Source organism: Chelonoidis abingdonii, chromosome 3, assembly GCF_003597395.2.
Source record: "Chelonoidis abingdonii isolate Lonesome George chromosome 3, CheloAbing_2.0, whole genome shotgun sequence".
Classification (NCBI taxonomy): domain Eukaryota; kingdom Metazoa; phylum Chordata; order Testudines; family Testudinidae; genus Chelonoidis; species Chelonoidis abingdonii.
In genome coordinates, this window is record NC_133771.1 from 50,177,994 (window position 1) to 50,195,438 (window position 17,445).

At 40.1% G+C, this 17,445-nt stretch overlaps 1 protein-coding gene across 2 annotated transcripts in view; it reads left to right on the forward strand.

Moving 5' to 3' along the window:
* Nucleotides 1-17,445, forward strand: part of PRIM2 (DNA primase subunit 2) — a 291,161-nt gene that overhangs the window by 174,285 nt on the left and 99,431 nt on the right. For both annotated transcript variants that reach the window (XM_032806250.2, XM_032806249.2), the window contains exon 8: nt 14,813-14,880. In XM_032806250.2, coding sequence (XP_032662141.1) covers nt 14,813-14,880 — 68 coding nt within the window. The remainder of the gene's footprint in view (nt 1-14,812; nt 14,881-17,445) is intronic.

Here is a 17,445-nt window from a genome sequence, read left to right on the forward strand (position 1 = left end):
CACTTTCTAGTTTTCTTCATTGCTGCTCACAATCCTAATTGTGTAGGTGAGGTGCCTGCTACAGCAGTGCATGAATATGGAACTGAACTTGTGGAGTCCTGTTTTCAAATGTGACCTATATTGTTGTCTGACTCCTCTGTTTCTTTGTCTCTTTTCCTTTCCTACTAAATGTTTCTCCTTTCCTTCTCCATTTTATTTGCTGTATAATTTTGATAATATAGAGCTTAACCAGGTTTCTGCATAGTAAGTTACTTTGCACACCACAATTTTCATTATCTGAAATCAGCTGCATGGGTTGTTTGAGATTAACTCTGTCAGTTCTTCACATCATCCAGACCTCTGAACTGGAAATACCTTAACTCTGCAATGTTTGATGTTCCCTGTAAATGAAACTACTTCAGCACAGCTAGAGCTCGATTGAAGCCATGCTTCTTGCTTGACAAGGTTATGGTGTTTTTTACATATCTCACATATTGGATAGTATGTTTGCTTTCTCTGATAAGATAATCTTCATGTTCAGTACATTGTGTAGATGAAGTCAACATTGTAGTGATAATGTATTTTAGTCCAGCTTGTGCAAGTGTGGAATATGAAAGCAAGGATAAACTTGGTTTCAAAGTGAGAGGGGCAGACTGCAGCATCTGACAGTTTGGGATCTATAATTGGGATCAGCGTCTTTTGTTCAAAAAATGTATTTCAAAAAGACATGGATTCTTAGTTGTTTGAAATCAGTGACATTAGCCCAGCAGCTATTTGTAAAAGTTAATTTTATTTGATATCTGGCTTAGTTCTAGTAATAGAAGATATAGTCCTAAGGACTGACCTTGCTTATTAAAATTCTGCCCTTTATTCTGTAAGATCAATTTTTTAAAAAGTGTAGCTGATCTTATTAAAAGCCTTGGTAAGAAAATATTTTTATGGACTACAGGTATGCAAGCATTGGCCTATTAGCTACAATAAAATTAAATTGCGGTGTCCTGCTATTTTGACACAACACAGACATTTAATAAAAATAAACAAATCAAATATCTTTGTCATCTGCAAAAGTGTGGCAGCAGGAGGACACCATTGCCAGTAAGAAGGATGAGGGAAAGATCAAGTTGCACCTGGTAATTGGTTGTGGGCTCTTACACTATGTCAGGAGGGCTGAGGATTATGTGTATATTTTCCTGTTTTAACTGATACAGTTTGTAGCTTTTTAAAATGCAATTTTGTGCTTACATTTTACAAACTATATTTTATATTTTAACATTAACAAGACAATGCCTTAGCTTTGAACAGAGACTATGCAGAGCACCGTATTTTTTTGCAAATGTGAAATAACATGAAATAACACACAAAAAAATCTATAAAACAAAACACATTCCTCCCCGCCCCCCATGGCAGATCCTGGGGCTCCTGTCTTTCTCTGGGCCCGGCTGCCAACTTTGGTTGTTGTGACTTGGCATACAGGGTTGCAGTGCTGCTCACTCAAATATGGCCTGGCCTCTCCTTCCATCCCTTCCACTCCCCTCCCCATCATGATGGCAGGACAGCTGGGCCAAACCAGAGCAACAGAAATGAGCAATATTTACTATCTAATTTCCAGTCATTCATTTTTTGAGTGATGGTCTCTAAGTGTATTCCTCGTGTGGGGTATGCATGTGCACCATGTGTCTGAGTCCAGAATTTTTTGCAAGCAATGTCTGTTGGCCCACACATGCACCATAGTCTTTCCTTGTGCTCTGAACTGAGGCCATATAAGTGGCATGGGCTGACACATCTCTAGTTCCTTTTTACCGCCGCATAGTCTGTGTCGGAATCTTCTGTGTCTTCAGCTCTTTTTTTACGGCATAATTTCTGCAAGATATTGTATACAGTTAGTTTTAGTAGTCTTTATAATATAGTTAGATAGTGGTTTCCCCCATTTTTCTTCTCCACTCAGGGTTTTTTTTTTTGTGTCCTGAGAAGTCTGGGATTATGCCCAGCATCTCAGGGTTCAGAAACTATGTTTCCTGTTTTTGCTTTTTTTCAGTGGGTACATCAGTACTGTATCTACTGCCTAGGTGAGGCTAATACTTCTGCCAAGTGCTTCATCTGCTTCACTTTCCCCTCAGAACTTGTGAAGGTCAGGAACTGAGACTCAGAAAACATCTCATAGAAAAGGCAATGAAACCCCAATCAGATCCGGGCTGGGGATCTGTCCCCTAATACATCAATCTCGCCAACTGTGCAGCATCCCTCCTACCATGAACTTGGGGATGGAGGCTAATTGTTAAGCCTAAGGAAAAGGCTTTGCATGAGAGCAAAGGGCACTCTCATAGTCATAAAGACATGCCATCTTCATCTAAAACTGTCCTGAAGAGAAGGGATCTCTCTCTGACCTTGTCAAAGTCAGGATAGCTGGTGTGTGAGAGCGCTAAAGACCTAGGCTTGAGTAAATCTTCATGACAGCAGAAGGACGAATGCAGGAGTATGGATCCGATGTGACATTGGCTCTGATGGTGAAGGCATGGGATAAACAGCTTCTGGTGCACCCATCCACTTATAGAGATGATGCGGTACTGGTAGCAACAAGACCCTGGAAGGAGCAGACTACCATGGTGAACAGGGAAGCCCTGGCTCTGCCAGTGGACTCTCCTCATACCTCAGGTTGATGAGAGACCTCCGTCTCCCCAGAGGACATCTTTGCTCTTTCCTTGCCACATTGACTTCTCCTATGGGACCGTCTGTTCCAGTACACTGATACACCAGAGGAAGATATTATTCCGATGAGACGGAGTTGTTTTCCCATCCTACCTGCCAGCCTTGAGGACTAGCCATCAGCACCGGCAGTTCCACTGGAGATAAGGGATCCAACTTTCTCTTTGGATGAGTGTGAGGCCCTGTGGAAGTCTCTGAAGCGTTTGTCAGAGGTGGCACGAGACAGGAGCCCCAGAATATTGAGGTTCTAGCTACCGCCCAGGTGTGATTGGCCAAAAGACAATGGGTACCCTGTGGTATGGGATGGTCCTCTGCCAGATGATCCATCCAACTGACAATATTGGGCCCCATGGGAGCCCCACTCTAGATAAGCAGGATCAGTGCAGGAGTCTTATTTGCCCACAGCCCACCCTGTAGGAATATTTGGAACGGGAAGAAGAGCTGGCTACACTGGTTTCGGGAGCAATTTTGTTATCTTCACCAGATGAAGTGGTTGCTCCATCTTCTCTGTTTCCACCAGACAACTTTAAACAGTATCAAGGGCTCATGCACAGAGTGGTTTCAGAGCTACAGATGCATCTTAAGGAAGCCTCAGCACAGTTTATTAGACATTCTGCAGCTCTGTCCCAGTCTAGTGGCCTTCCCCATCAACGGGGCATTGTGGAGCCAGTGAAAGATGGTATCATCTAGTTCAGGATCTCAAATTATCAGGCTTTCTAAGACAAAGATGATTTTATTAATTATAAGACGTTTTTGGAATTCAAGGACTAGCTCCACGAGGAGGATAGGTCTAGCTTCCAGGCCTTAGTGGATAAGGGTAGATTGATGGCCAAAGCTTCTCTCTAAGCCATGGTGGGTGGCTTACGGCCATTGTTACGAAGAGAGATTAGTGGTTACAATATTCAGTTTTCCCTAGAGAGGTTCAGAGTATATCCAAGATCTGTCCCTTGATGCTATCAACCTATTAGCTGAGATTCTTATCTAATCACAGAATTCCAGGAGCCAGTGCTTTAAATAAAACATCAAATGTAATGAGACTTGTGATAAAATTGAGAAAGTTAGTAACATTGAGTTTCATTTTTGTGTCTCCAGTGACTTTCAAGTGAAATTTGCTCTATTTACAAGTGAGAATTGGTGTGTCTCTTTCCTGATTGCCAGCTCTGCAAACCCATCCTGGAACTGAATGTTACACTGTTATTTCTGTTTACGAAAGCAGCACCAGCAGTAAAGATTCTAAGGTCCTGCAGTCAAAATGAATCTAATGCTTCTGTGATTGTGTGAGCAAGATGGGTTCCTGTCCATTCACCTATTGATATATTGGCTTTGCAGCGGTAACAGAAATAAGTAATTTTAAATAACTTAATTTAGTTAGTAAAGTAAATGTATTTATTATGGAATACAAACAGGCACAAGAGTAAGAAGAATGCCATTATATGTAGTAATTTGTCTGATCACAAGAGGACAAACTTAAAAATTTTTGTTTCTTTTGACAACTTGTATTGGATCCAGTGGCATTCCTAATTTATGTATAATCAAATGTTTCTAAAACCAGTAAAATTGACAAACTTTGTAAGTTTGTTCAATATAATTGTACTTGAGTGGCCAATCAAGAGTGTCTTATAAAATATTTTACAGTTCAACATCTCCAGAGTTGCTTGAAAAGAAAGTGAGAATCATTTCCTTGACGTTTACTTGCCTTTTTGACATTTACTTACTACTTTTTAAAATGCTTTCATTAATTTGCATTCCCAATAAAAGTTGTGTTAATCCGGCACTTCACCAACTGGAAAGCTGTATAAACCAGCATTTCTGATCTTCATTGAAAGTCGGTTTATAGTCCGATTGACGTGGGGCCGGCAGGCTCCCTCCGTGGCTCTCCGTAAGTGGTGACATGTCCCTGCTGCTCCTATGTGGAGGAATGGCCACGAGGGGTTTGGAGTGTGAGAGGGGGTGCAGGGTGAGGGCTCTGGGAGGGAGTTTGGGTGCAGGAAGGGGCTCGTGGCAGGGGACTGGGGCACGGGAGGGGTTTTAAGGTGCTGAATCCAGGCAGTGCTCACCTTGACCGGCTCCCCGCAAGCAGTGACATGTCCCTACTGCTTCTAGGTGGAGGCATGGCTAGGCGCCACTGTGCGCTGCCCCCACCCCATGTGCTGGCTCCACAGCTCCCATTGACCATTCTGTTTTATAATTCTAGGTTTTAGTCACTTTTGCATGGTAGTGACTTAATTCCTTCCTTCCTTCCTTCTCTTCTCTTAGATTTGGTATCTGTAACCAGTGGTGGTTTCAACCACCTGGATCCACCACTGTAGAGCCTCTTCTCCAGAACTCCTCTGCCTCCTATCAGGCATGGAAAAGTTGTCCTGCAAACATAAGGCTAAATCTAAGCAGTTTTTCCTGTAGGAGGTGGCGTTTATAGGCTTTAGAGAAGGCAAATGATACCCTGTCTGTTCACAGCCAGGCAACCCTCATAGTGCTATTACCACAGAGCTCAGTCAGACCAACATGTCAAGTCCTCATCCTGCCCTGAAGAGCTGTTGGCTCCAATGCAAAAAAGCCTGATCAGGAGCTTCTGAGCGTTTTAGGGAGAGTCTCTAAGGTTCAGGAGAACACTATCTAGCCAGCTTGTACAGTGAGTTCCACAAAAGATGTGGGCCAGAGAGGAGAGAACCTCTGAAAAGGTCCAAAGTGTCTCTTTTCCTTCAGATACTAGAGTGTCTCCTCAGCTCACTGCACAACAAACGTGGCTCCTACACCATTCCCCTTCTCCCCACTGTAAATCAGCGGTAGTGCTCCTGTATCGCATACAGGCTGGCTATAGAGATTAATTCTGAGCAAGATACAATCAGATGAGTTAATCATAAAATCATTTAATGTACTGCCAGGTATGGCTGAGGATAGCTTAAATAAGGTATTTTAGACACAGTGCCACCTAATGTCTTAAACGTATAATGCAGTTTAGCGTTCCATTACATCTCCCCCTTTAAGTTCTATGTTCCTGCATTTACAATATTTACACTGTCACGCTGTCTTTGAAGTTCAGTACCTATCTGTTTGGTAAGTGTCTGTGAATTGTACTAATTTTCTAATTACAAGACCTGAATGTATAACAGCTTGGTCATCTGGCTGTCCATTAGTTGCAGTGACTAGCTGTGGTTGGTCTACTATCTTGAGGAGCAGCAAAGAGTCCTGTGGTACCTTATAGACTAACAGACATATTGGAGCATGAGCTTTTGTGGGTGAATACCCACTTTGTCAGATGCATATCTTGAGGAGTTGTCATTTAGTTTTTCATACATCGTCTGTAGAGTTTGCTCTTGATTTCATCCCCATAGCCAAGATGTTTGGGGCTTCAATAGTTCATTCAGTGGTTTTGTCACTGTAGAAAGGTCTTGTAGATATCAACAAAGGTAACTTACTATCTCCAATATGCATCTCTGTTCTGGTACATTCACTGGTGCATTCAATTCTCAAATTGCTTTTACTTTCTCAGGGCATATTTGTTTGTTTGTTTGTTCCAAAAACTCAGTTTGGGGTAGGCAGAAAACACACTTTTCCTTGTTTAGCTTCAGTTCACACTGACTGATTAGGCTTAGGACTTCATTAAGGGTTTTGTTATGTTTTTTCCATCGAAGAGTCATATATTAAACTACAGCTCCTTTTTTGTTTGTGAACAGTTCTGCCATCTGTCTTTGGAAAATTTCAGGTGCACTGATAATCCAACAAGGTAATCTTTGGAAGAAAAATCTCCCAAAAGGTGTGATAAATATAGTCAGTTTAGCACTTCCTTTTGCCAGAGGAATTTGCCAGAATCCACTTGAGGCATCCAGTTTGGAAAATAATGCAGTCACTTTGGGGAGAAAGTCATCCAGTGTTGGGAGGATATATTTTTCTTTCACAACTGCTTCATTAAGTCCTTTAAGAGCCACACAGGTTCAGATTTTCCCATTTTTCTTTATAACTGGTACCATTGGGGCACACCATGCTGTTTGCTAACAGATTTTCTCAATTATGCCAGTCTGTTCCATTTTCTTTAACTCAGTTTCCACTTTATGAAATAATAGGATAGGAATCCTGTGAGGTGTATGTATAGCATATGCTTCAGCATTGTCTCAAAAAATTATTTGTACTGGGACAATATCACCAAATAGTTCATTGAGATCTTCCACTTTTTTCGCTGTGCCCATCATGGCTGTCATGCTGCAGCTTAGAAGGATGTTAGTCTTTGGTCCTTTGATCGCATGCACTCTGAATGTGTAACTTCCGGGGCTAGTCAAAGCTGTGTCAGGTGACTTCAGCTTTGGGAGAGGTTGAAGGTGAGTGTGAATTCCTTCTGAGATGACTGTAACATTAGCTCCCAAGTCAATTTTAAAGTCAGTAATCTTGCCATGAACACTCATTTTCACACTCTAGGCAGGTTCTGAGCCATCACAAGTGATAAATCCCAGAAACAGTGGTTCTTGATAGTCTGTAATATGTCAGCTCCCTGACTGTGGCAAACAGCTGCAAAATGTCTGTATTTTTTGCATTTATAATACTGTGCACTTTTGGGTGAACATTAATCATCCCTTGAGCTATGACTTTTTCCATATCTTGTGCATGTAGCCTGGAATTTTTCTCTGTTACCTCAGGGATCTGATGATGATGATGATGATGATGACTTTTAATAGTCATGCTAAATCTCTTTACTGCTTCTAAGCTAGCTTCTTGTTTCTCAAGTTTAGCAAGTTTTTCTTGGTTTTGCCCGCTCTGACTTCTTTTGTACTTGAATATCGCTGTCTAGGGTTGAGTCTGTCTTCAGTTTGCTCCTGGAGGAATTCTGTATTACTACGCGTGTGCATAATTAATAAGCCCTGCAGATTACTAAATTGTTACACAGAAAAAAACTTGTCAAAATGTTGCTGTGGTTCTGCTTTTAGCCCACCAGAGGGCACTGTGGCACAAGAACAGCAGCTTCCAGCAGAAAATAACTTCTGCAGTTCCACCTTATGCCCACCAGAGGGCACTGTGCTGACAGAACAAAGATACAGCTCACAGCCGGCTAAGGAAGAGAGAGAGCTTGTGGAGCTTTCTGCACAGTGCCTGTGGCAAGGGCTGCAGACGGGGGTTATAGGGAGGCAGACAGCGTGGGGTGCTGGGTGCAGGGGAGGTCAGACGGGATCATAAGGGCTAGTGGGGAAGGGCAGATTGGGGCAGGGGCTGAATGAGAGTGGAGGCACAGGGCCTTGGGGAGGGAGGACAGGGGGAGGAAGTGCAGAGTTGCATAGGGACAGGGGAGTGGCTGAGTGAGGCCACAGACATGGGTGCTGGGAGCTAGGCGTGCTGGGGATGCTGCTGCACCTCCTGGCTTCAAGTGGTTTCCATTATATATAGGCTTTAAAGTTTGATTCTATGGCTCTCAGCGCCCCCACTATCAAAATTGTTCCAGCACCCCTGGGCACAGACACACAAGGACGTAGGGATAGGGGAGTGGCTGGGTGAGGATGCAGAGACTATGGGGACAGGGACAGATTTGCCTGACTGAATGGGAGATGCTAGGGGTCAGCCAGGGTCTGCATGGGGGAAGCTCCCTAACAATTCCTTCCCTTCCCCCCCAAAAATCAAAAAACCCAACAACTTGTTCCATACTTTTTCCACCCATACCAAACAACCCTCCAAGTTCACATGCAGGCACCTTCCCAGCAGTTTGCTTCCCTCTCCTTCTCCTCCATTATCCCTACCTCCCCCAAGCCTTTGCACAGTTTCTGATGGGTCAAGGAAATACAGTTCTGTATTGTAGTTTAAATTAATTATTACTTAGAATTCTGTATTAATATGCCTAGTAAGGAATCTGTTTGTCAAAAAACATTTCCTGGATCTTTTTTGCTGTCTATATTGTTATAGACATACTTGCTGACAGGTATTTTTAAATAAATAACCAAAAATAATTGAAACTGGTGTGATTATATTGTGTTATTTTGACAAATAAAATATGCAGAATTTTGCAGATTTTGAAAATATTGTGTGCAGAATTTTTAATTTTTTTGTTGCAGTATTTTTAATATTTTGGCACAGAATTCCACCAGGAGTATCAATTGTAGCTGCTGGGAAAGATTTTTATCTGTTAACCCAACAACTAAATTCTGTCTGTTTTTTATGTTTTACGATCCCAAAATCACTGTTTTCAGCCATTTCATGAAGAGCTCTTATAAATTCTGTGGTGGAAACATGCTCTTTCATTAAACACATTTCTCTGAGTTATAAAGTATGCATCAAACTTAGCCGGAATCTTTTCATAATCATCTTTGTGATCATCTTCAGTAAAGTCAAAGGATTTAAATATATGTTCCACTTGCTTCCTCATAGTATAAAAAAGATGGTATTTGTACATCTCAGTTTTCTTTGTGGAGCTTGTTTGCAATTCAGAATCTTGCAAAATACTGCTTTCAGTCTGTCCATTGTGAAGGTTTGTCAAAGGTGATGTTCTGTGGGGCATGGAAGAGTGCCTATTGATGAGATGATGCAAACTTTGTTCCTTCAGTTTCTGTTCTTGCACTAGTTTACTTCTGACACCATGCCACGCTCCTGTATCTAACACAGACTGACTATAGAGCTTTCTTCTGAGCAAGATATACACCAGATGTGTTCATCAGAAGATCCTTTAATGTACAGAGGTTAGCTTAAATAAAGTATTTACACATAGTGCCACCTAGTGGCTGAAGAGTATAATACATTTTAGCATTCCATTCTGATACTTAAGGGTAACTCAAAACCCTGAGACTTTCAGGTCCTGAAAAGGCATCCTCTTCGCAACACAGCAATTAATGTTAATAAACAGTTTTGTTTAAGTCCCATCTCCTTTTCCCCTAGTTCCTACTTTTCCCTCCCGCTTCAGCTACAGGAATGTACAGAGGCTCTGACAGCGCTCTATATTGAATTCACTGCTCCTTTCCCAGCACTGCATAATTTCTGGGCATGCAGAGAAGCCTGTCACTCCTGGGAAGCCCTACCTCAGATAGCAGTGGAATTGGAATTATGCCTGCCTGGCTTTCAGCCTAAGGAACCTTGTTCTGCCAGGGAAAGAGGCTTAGATGTCAAAAGGCAGGAAAGGGTATCTCTCTCCACTCCTCCCAAGCTCCTCATCTGATTCCACATTAAAATGAGGTGAGCACTTCCAGCAGTCTCCGATGAGAGCAAAGGCACATGAGGTGTCCACTCCCCATGAAACTGCACCATCATGGGATTGTAAAGGAGTAAGTGGAAAAATCACTTCACTGTTCAAAATGACTCTAGATTTACTGTAGAAAAGCCTTGAGTGGTACTAGGTGGTTCCTGTAGTACGTGTGTGCTAGCCAGCCTGGGGGAGCAGACAGTCATCTATTAGGCTCCCAGGGTCACTTAGCAAGCTGTTTCCACAATTGAAGTATTTGTCTTAGTATTTCTGGGTTGAGTGGCCCCAGGCCAGCATGTTCTCTCTCCCCTTCAAACTGCCTTGGAAAGTGCTACACATAAACCTCCCCCTCAAAAAACCTTTAAAAGCTGGAGGACTTTTCCAAGAGGGGATGTCAGTGGTTCACAAGGAATTGATTAATATTAATAAAATAGCTTTCCTTCAGGCGCTACTGGATAGACAGTTTCCTATGGATACCGCCTGTGAGCACATCAGAAGATCCAAAAGAGGACTTTTTATTAAAACCAAATATTAAATTAAAATTTTCTATCAAAACAGAGTTTTCATACTTTTGGGAGCTTTAGGTTGCTGAAGCAGTAGCTCCACCTTCATAGTGAAATACAGTCACAGGGATGATACTGCACAGCAATTTTAAAGCCTTTGCTATAGCCATTCAGAACAAAGGTTTTATGTAAGAAAAGCCTACTTAGTAGCTACCAAGTGGCTTGTCTTGGAGGTAAGATCCTTGTTTAAAGTGAGATATTTCTGTCCTAATCAAACCCTTGATGATGTGTAACTAGAACAGCAGCTTCTACCTTTGTACCTACAGGGAGTCCAAGTAACACCCATGAATAGCAATTATTCATCTGAGAGAGATACCTTGTGCATCCAGATTGACAATTTTTTTGGTGAAATATTAGAGCTATATGGGGAAATATTAGAGAAGTTAGTTGCTGGGATTGCTGAGAGGCCCTAATTCTTACTGTTAAAGCCACCATGCCAACCCAGGTTATTTCTAAGGAACTATAATCTTAATAGAGGGAAGAAGCAGGAGCTTCCAAAGAAACCTAGGTAAAATTTTCCCCAAAGCAACAAAATTCTCAGCATGATAAAGACAAAAAGATCAACCCTCCATACCGAGAGCCTTAAGAAATGGTAGGTAGTAACAGCAATGCAGGGCTCCACAATTTACACATCCAGACAACATGCCAGTCGTTGCCCTGTCTAGAGGAACGTACCCATTAATACTAGACAACTGCTGGAAAGGATTCATACCCATCACTTGCTCAAAACCATGAAGAGTGTTTGAACCTAATGTAGAGAATTGCTCACCCATGGATCAAAATTGGCATGGCTCTGGCCATAATTTTACCCTTTGCAAATCTTTCCCATCATAGTATCAGCCTTATGAACATTCACTAGGTGGATACATAGAACTCTCTCTCTTTGCATTTCATCAGATGCAAGTTTAATCAGGATAACAGAGAGGACAAGCCTTTGGCAGGTATTTCTAGTCTCCATTATTGCTGAAAGGCAGGTTTTGGAAGCAGTTCCCCTATCTATACAAGAATGACTTTGCTGCTTTTGTGAGGAAAAAGCTACTCTTATAGGTCCAGAAAGTTCCTCTTTCCGTAATTCCTGGGAAATAGTTCTCCCATAATTTTGTTTTATCCCTTAACATTCCTACTGAAGGTTTCCATATAAATGGACATTCCTAGTGCTCTAAAGATATACACCTCTACCTCAATATAACGCTGTCTTTAGGAGCCAAAAAATCTTACCACGTTATAGGTGAAACCGTGTTATATTGAACTTGCTTTGATCCACTGGAGTGTGCAGTCTTGCCCACCCCCCCAGAGCACTGCTTTACCGCCTTATATCCAAATTCGTGTTATATTGGGCGGTGTTATATCGAGGTAGCGGTGTATTTAAAGCAGATGAGTACCATGCCAATTGTACCCTGTTCATCTTTTCCTATCCAAAATGCCAAGGTCTCAGAGTGTCAATGTTGCTGCAGGGAAGGTGTTAAAATACTGTGCCAGATGGCATGCTAGTCATCTGGGAAACTGTTCACAGAAGTGCCTCAGGATAATTGATGAAAAAGTAAGTTTTCATTCCTGTACGCTGGCATTGTTAGGAAGATGTAATAGGTTGGTTCCCCCATAAATCCTTGCTTTATATTGAAGGAACTTCCTTTCCTGCCTATTCTACTACAATAAAAATGAACACTCTGCGAAACTTTTTCCCTCTGCCTGTGATTGCTTGCTTGCTACTTCCTATTAGCGATAAATGAGGAGTGAAACTGTGCAACAGAAAGAAATTTCTTACCTGAAAAATGTCATACAAACATTTAGCATGTCTGTTGTATGTCATATGTTAACCAAGATGATGTTGGAGTACAAAGCTAGAGAAGAGGGCACGCCGCTTAAGGAATTTCATAAAATCAGAAGGGCAAGTTCAACTAATTTGTTCATTTTAGGAGCTCAGGTGTATTTGTGTTCATACGTGTTTGTATGAAAACATAATATTTACTGAAATTTTGCATTATATCAAACACATTGGTGTAGCTTTCTAATTTTGCTGCTTTGCATTGTGTAATTTGGCTTCACTAAACCGCTATACCTGTTGCAAAAGTATTTCTGAACAAATGGAACACAATTTTTGAGGATATGAGCAAACATATTATGTAGATTTACTGGAAGTTGCTTTCATATGAAGATGTATTAGTCATTTAAAATAAACAATACCAAACTTCTCTAGCATTTTCTATAAAATTGTTTTTGATTATAATTTTATTTTTTGTATCTTTTATTAAATAGAGAGAGGTAGGTGTTACAAAATCAAAATCAGTTATTTTATTTAATAATTCATTTTATTAACATTCTAAAAGGTTCAGTTCTCTTCATGAATATAATTTCTGTTTTCTAAAATAAAAATATAATTATCAGCAGTATTGGTTTATGTAAATTAAAGTGATGGCACTAGTATAAAATGACTGCTTTGTAAAACATTTTACTGTTTGATGGTATGAAGACAGAATGTTTGGGTTTTCTGCCTGAAGAAATTTGTAAATTAATGCATAGTATAATAAACCACCGTTTAAATCTGAATTTAGCCTAGTAAAATACAAGATCCACAGGATTTTTCTGAAATAGTGGCAAATAAATACAGCACTTTAAATGTGTATGTAGGGTTATTTAAGATTAATAGGGTGTGGTGATTTATTTTTCTGTACATAAAGTAAGAATATGGTTTGCAAATAAATTTTTACCAGTTTTATGGAATATTGTCAACAAGAAATTATTAGGTATTCTCTAAGTCACTAATGAAGGTGAAAGTTTTATGCTACTGAAGTTATAATCAGTCTGTTTAGATTTAGAGTTGCATTTTCAGTGATAAACACTGATAAAATGTCCTTACTAAATATTTCAGTGATGATGTTGATATTGTATTGTTCATCGTGCTTCTATTCCTAAAATGGTCAGACGTTGTTATTGACCCCCTGTTGCCAGCATTATAGAAAGTCATGCCAAATTGCTAAGACCTCATGATCTTAGTTCTAAGTTTTCTTTATTGTAAAAAAAACGCTCCTCTTTGTTTTTTTTTGTGAGTTGTAGAATTGGTGTGTGTGTACAGATTTTAAACATTTTTTTATAATTAACTTATTATAAATTTCATAAAGTGAAATATGTAGAAATCTTTAATTTGTTTGCATTCTGTGTCACAGCTAACAACCACAGCCCATAAAGTTTGATTATAAGAATAGAATTTGATTTACATTTAAAGGAAAAACATAATAAATTATTCTGCCACCAGATAACCCCTATTTTCTTTGTATCAGTTCTCACATTTAAAGTTTTTCTGCCTTGTCTGTCAGGTGTTATGAGCAGCATGTTTCAAGGGCAATCATATTAGACTTCTTCCCTCCCTGCTTTCCTGTTTTAGCAGATACAAAGTTAGAGAACGTCCTTTTTGTGTGCTAGCTCCAGGACTCTACTACGTACAGTTTTCCACTGTGCCATCCAAATGCAGACTGTATTTTGAAGCAGTTAGACTCCTCGGATATGAGTCTTTGGGTTACAGTAGATATCCTGGGTTGACTCTGTAAGTCTATGAAAACTGCTAGACTGCTTCCAATTCACACTGTATATATTAAAATGGAAATAGAATCATAGAATATCAGGGTTGGAAGGGACCTCAGGAGGTCATCTAGTCCAACCCCCGGTTTCAAAGCAGGACCAATCCCCGGACAGTTTTTTGCCCCAGATCCCTAAATGGCCCCCTCAAGGATTGAACTCACAACCTTGGGTTTAGCAGGCCAGTGCTCAAATCACATCATATTAGTTTACTAATGCACATTTTTTCCAGTCTTCCAATGAGACAAGTACTTGTAGAATTTGCAGAGGTCAACTGATAATCCTCCTAAAAGGAGTTAAATAATTATGCATCCTTAAATAGTTATGCTAAACAGATGAGATGGAAAGTTTACAGGACAAAGTAACATGCTATGATTTAAACAGAGGCATGCTAGTATCAATTTTCATATACCTTTGTGAAGAACCACAAAATATTTATATTTATAAATCTGAGATTGGCTACAATTCTATTTTTATTTACATTTTGTTTTATTTATATTCCATAGGGCATCTATGTTGAACATTACTGCCCTCTAATTTAAATATGCTTTATTAAAAGTAAACATAAAATTCTCAGACACTAGTGTTGCTATTTAATTAAAATAAAATTAAAATCAAATGCATTTTTAAATATGTATTTCCATTAATTTATGAATAAATAAGTTTACTGCAGTTTTAGAAATACTGTATTTTGTCATGTTATCAGATATATGGAGAAAGTATATCTTGTCCCGTGCTACTCTAAGGAAAAAATATATAATTGAAACAATTTCTTATATCATTGCTGCTACATTATCATATTCTCTAATTACGAGACTTTGTTAACTGAAATCTTGTTTTCTTCTAGCTGACAGCACGATCACTGCCTGCTGTACAATCTGATGAGAGACTGCAGCCTTTGCTTAATCACCTCAGGTAACATGAATAAGAAACATAAATTTATTCATCCATAAAGTTAAGAGAATTATATCTGTAATATTCAAACTTCTTCAGATCTGTATTGATGAGTGAAAGTGGAAAAACTGAAAGAAAATATTTTCTTTTCATTTAAATACTATATTGATAGGAATTTCATAAAGGAAATGTAAACATTTATTTTAAGCCAAGTATGTGACGTTGCCTTTACAAGAACAGCTAAAGAAAAAGGTTCCATAGCTGTTACCAAAAATACTTTTTCTCTTGTAGGTTCTTTTATATGACTAAATGTAAAATTATTGTTCAGATTCTTCATGTACAAAAGTCAGCAAATTCAAAATTATGGCATTCAGAGCATTAACTTATTTTATGATTTGTATTATCCAGGAAGAACATATCTTATAATCCATCACTAGTGAATGAGTCCACTGGTGAATGGATTATGGAGGCAGCTCTAAACTGTGAAGCAGTAGTATGGCCCTTTGGACTCATCCAGGAACAAGTAGTCAAATCATCCTGCTTCCTGTATAAGGAGAACAGGAGATAGTGTTCCTAACTGAGCTCCTACCTTTTCTTAATTTTCACTCCCAGCTTTTCTTCCTATGTTTTTTATTTTAGCCATAGAATCAGTCCTTGCCTTTTTTAGATGACTCAGCTACTTTTCTGCCTTTTTGTAAGGGGTAATTTGGCTCTTGGAGGGAATAGCCACAAAAAGGAGATTCACATAGCCGGTGATGTATACGGTTTCACATAGATGTGTGTGTAATGCCACTTCTTCCCCTCCCATTAATATATAGTGCCATAGGAAAGCATGACACTTCACAGACAGAAGTGTGACATTTTATGATGACTTTAAAAATGAATATATTACTGCCATGTAGCTTTTATTTATGTGGATATCTGTAAAATGAACTTTTGGCTTTTATTAACATCAGGACAATCAGAAGCAATTTCATATCTTGTTGGGTTTCAATGCAAATTGTATTTGAAAAAGAAGTTATTAATAATTGTGCATATGTATGTATATAAGAGTTAAATCGTGTTTGAGAGAAGAGAATTGGAAAACACATCTGTTAAAAATGTGTCTATTATGTGAGTAGGACATTAGAGGTATGCTGTAAATTCACACCATTGATATGTGTAATTTCTATAGTTGTTCTTTGAGTGGCTGCGAACATGTATTCCAGTCAGGTGGGTGTGCGCCAAGTGCGCTGAAACCACCAAACTTTTTGTAACAGTATCTGTCTGGGTGATGCACGTGCCTCAAGTCTGCTCATGGCCCCTTGTGAGTCTGCATAAGGGTAGCACGATTCCTACCCTCCTCACTTCCTTTGCACCACCTATAGCCTGAGTCAGAGTTCCTCAGGTGATTTACCTCATGGTTGTTTTAGACTGTGCAGTCAATGAGTTACTTCTCTGCCTCCTTTTCCTGTTAATAGTTAGGTAGTGCTTAGTACACAACAGCTAGTTTACCTTACTGCTTTGTTTGTTTCAGTTAATTCGTTTTCTATGCGAAGCTCCGGTGGCATATGCTCACCTGGCTTTAAGCACTGCTTACCGTGTGAGGTACCTACTCTGCATTGCCTTTTGTGTCTTAGTGAGGGACCTGTTAAAGAGAGGTATCTGCTGTCCTTTCAAGGAAAAGGATGAAGATTTTCAGAGATCTGCACCGTAAGCAATCCCTCATGGAGCAGGTGATGACACCCACCTCAGCCTCTCCCACCTCAGCTGCTCTTCCTATCTCTTGGGCTGCTACAGAGGGTTCAGTGATTTCTGACAGACCCTGGACTTGGACTCTTCTCCTTGGAGAAAGAAATGACCTGAAAGAGGACTCATAAAAAAGACTGGAGCTAGTTCAGTTTGAAAAAAGTTTCTGCTTCTTCTTTGAAGAAGGACACCGAACATCACTGGAACTCCTCAGTCACTCAAGGTGGAATTGGCAGTTGACCATGTTCTCCCAATACTGTGGAGGAACATGTTGGTACCTTACCATTGATTCTGGTACTGTCTTTGGGATGGACATTGAATCCAATACTAAGAAACACTGCAAAGATGTGACTTTGATTCAGTCTTCAGTACTGAAGACTATTTGTGGCTTCAGTATTGCCACAATCCTTGGGCTGGGTACTGACTGTGACTTACATTTTTGCACCAACAACAATGTATTCCTTGGTACCAAGTCCCTCCACATCTTGAGGTGCATTTGCAGTACCAGCTACTTTATTGGCATCAGCACCAATATTGACCTCTTCTCAATGGGCCAGAGATAAATCAGAATGCCAAGTGGCCTCTTCAGGACTAGCATCCCTATCCCCTACTGACCATTCGGATGCTGCCTGGCAATTGAGTTCAGAGTCTCCTCCTCTTCACCGTCCTTTCCTAGGTGCAGTTGGTCTAGCGAGTCTTAGACCAGCTCCTGAAGGGAAGCATTGGTACCAAGAACAGGACCTTTCATATAGCAGAGATAGATCATCCTGGCCTGGTTCCTACTGGTTGCCTATTCCCTGCATGTTTCCTTAGTGGCCTTTTTGTAACTCTTGGTGTATCTCCCACTCTTCCAGGTCT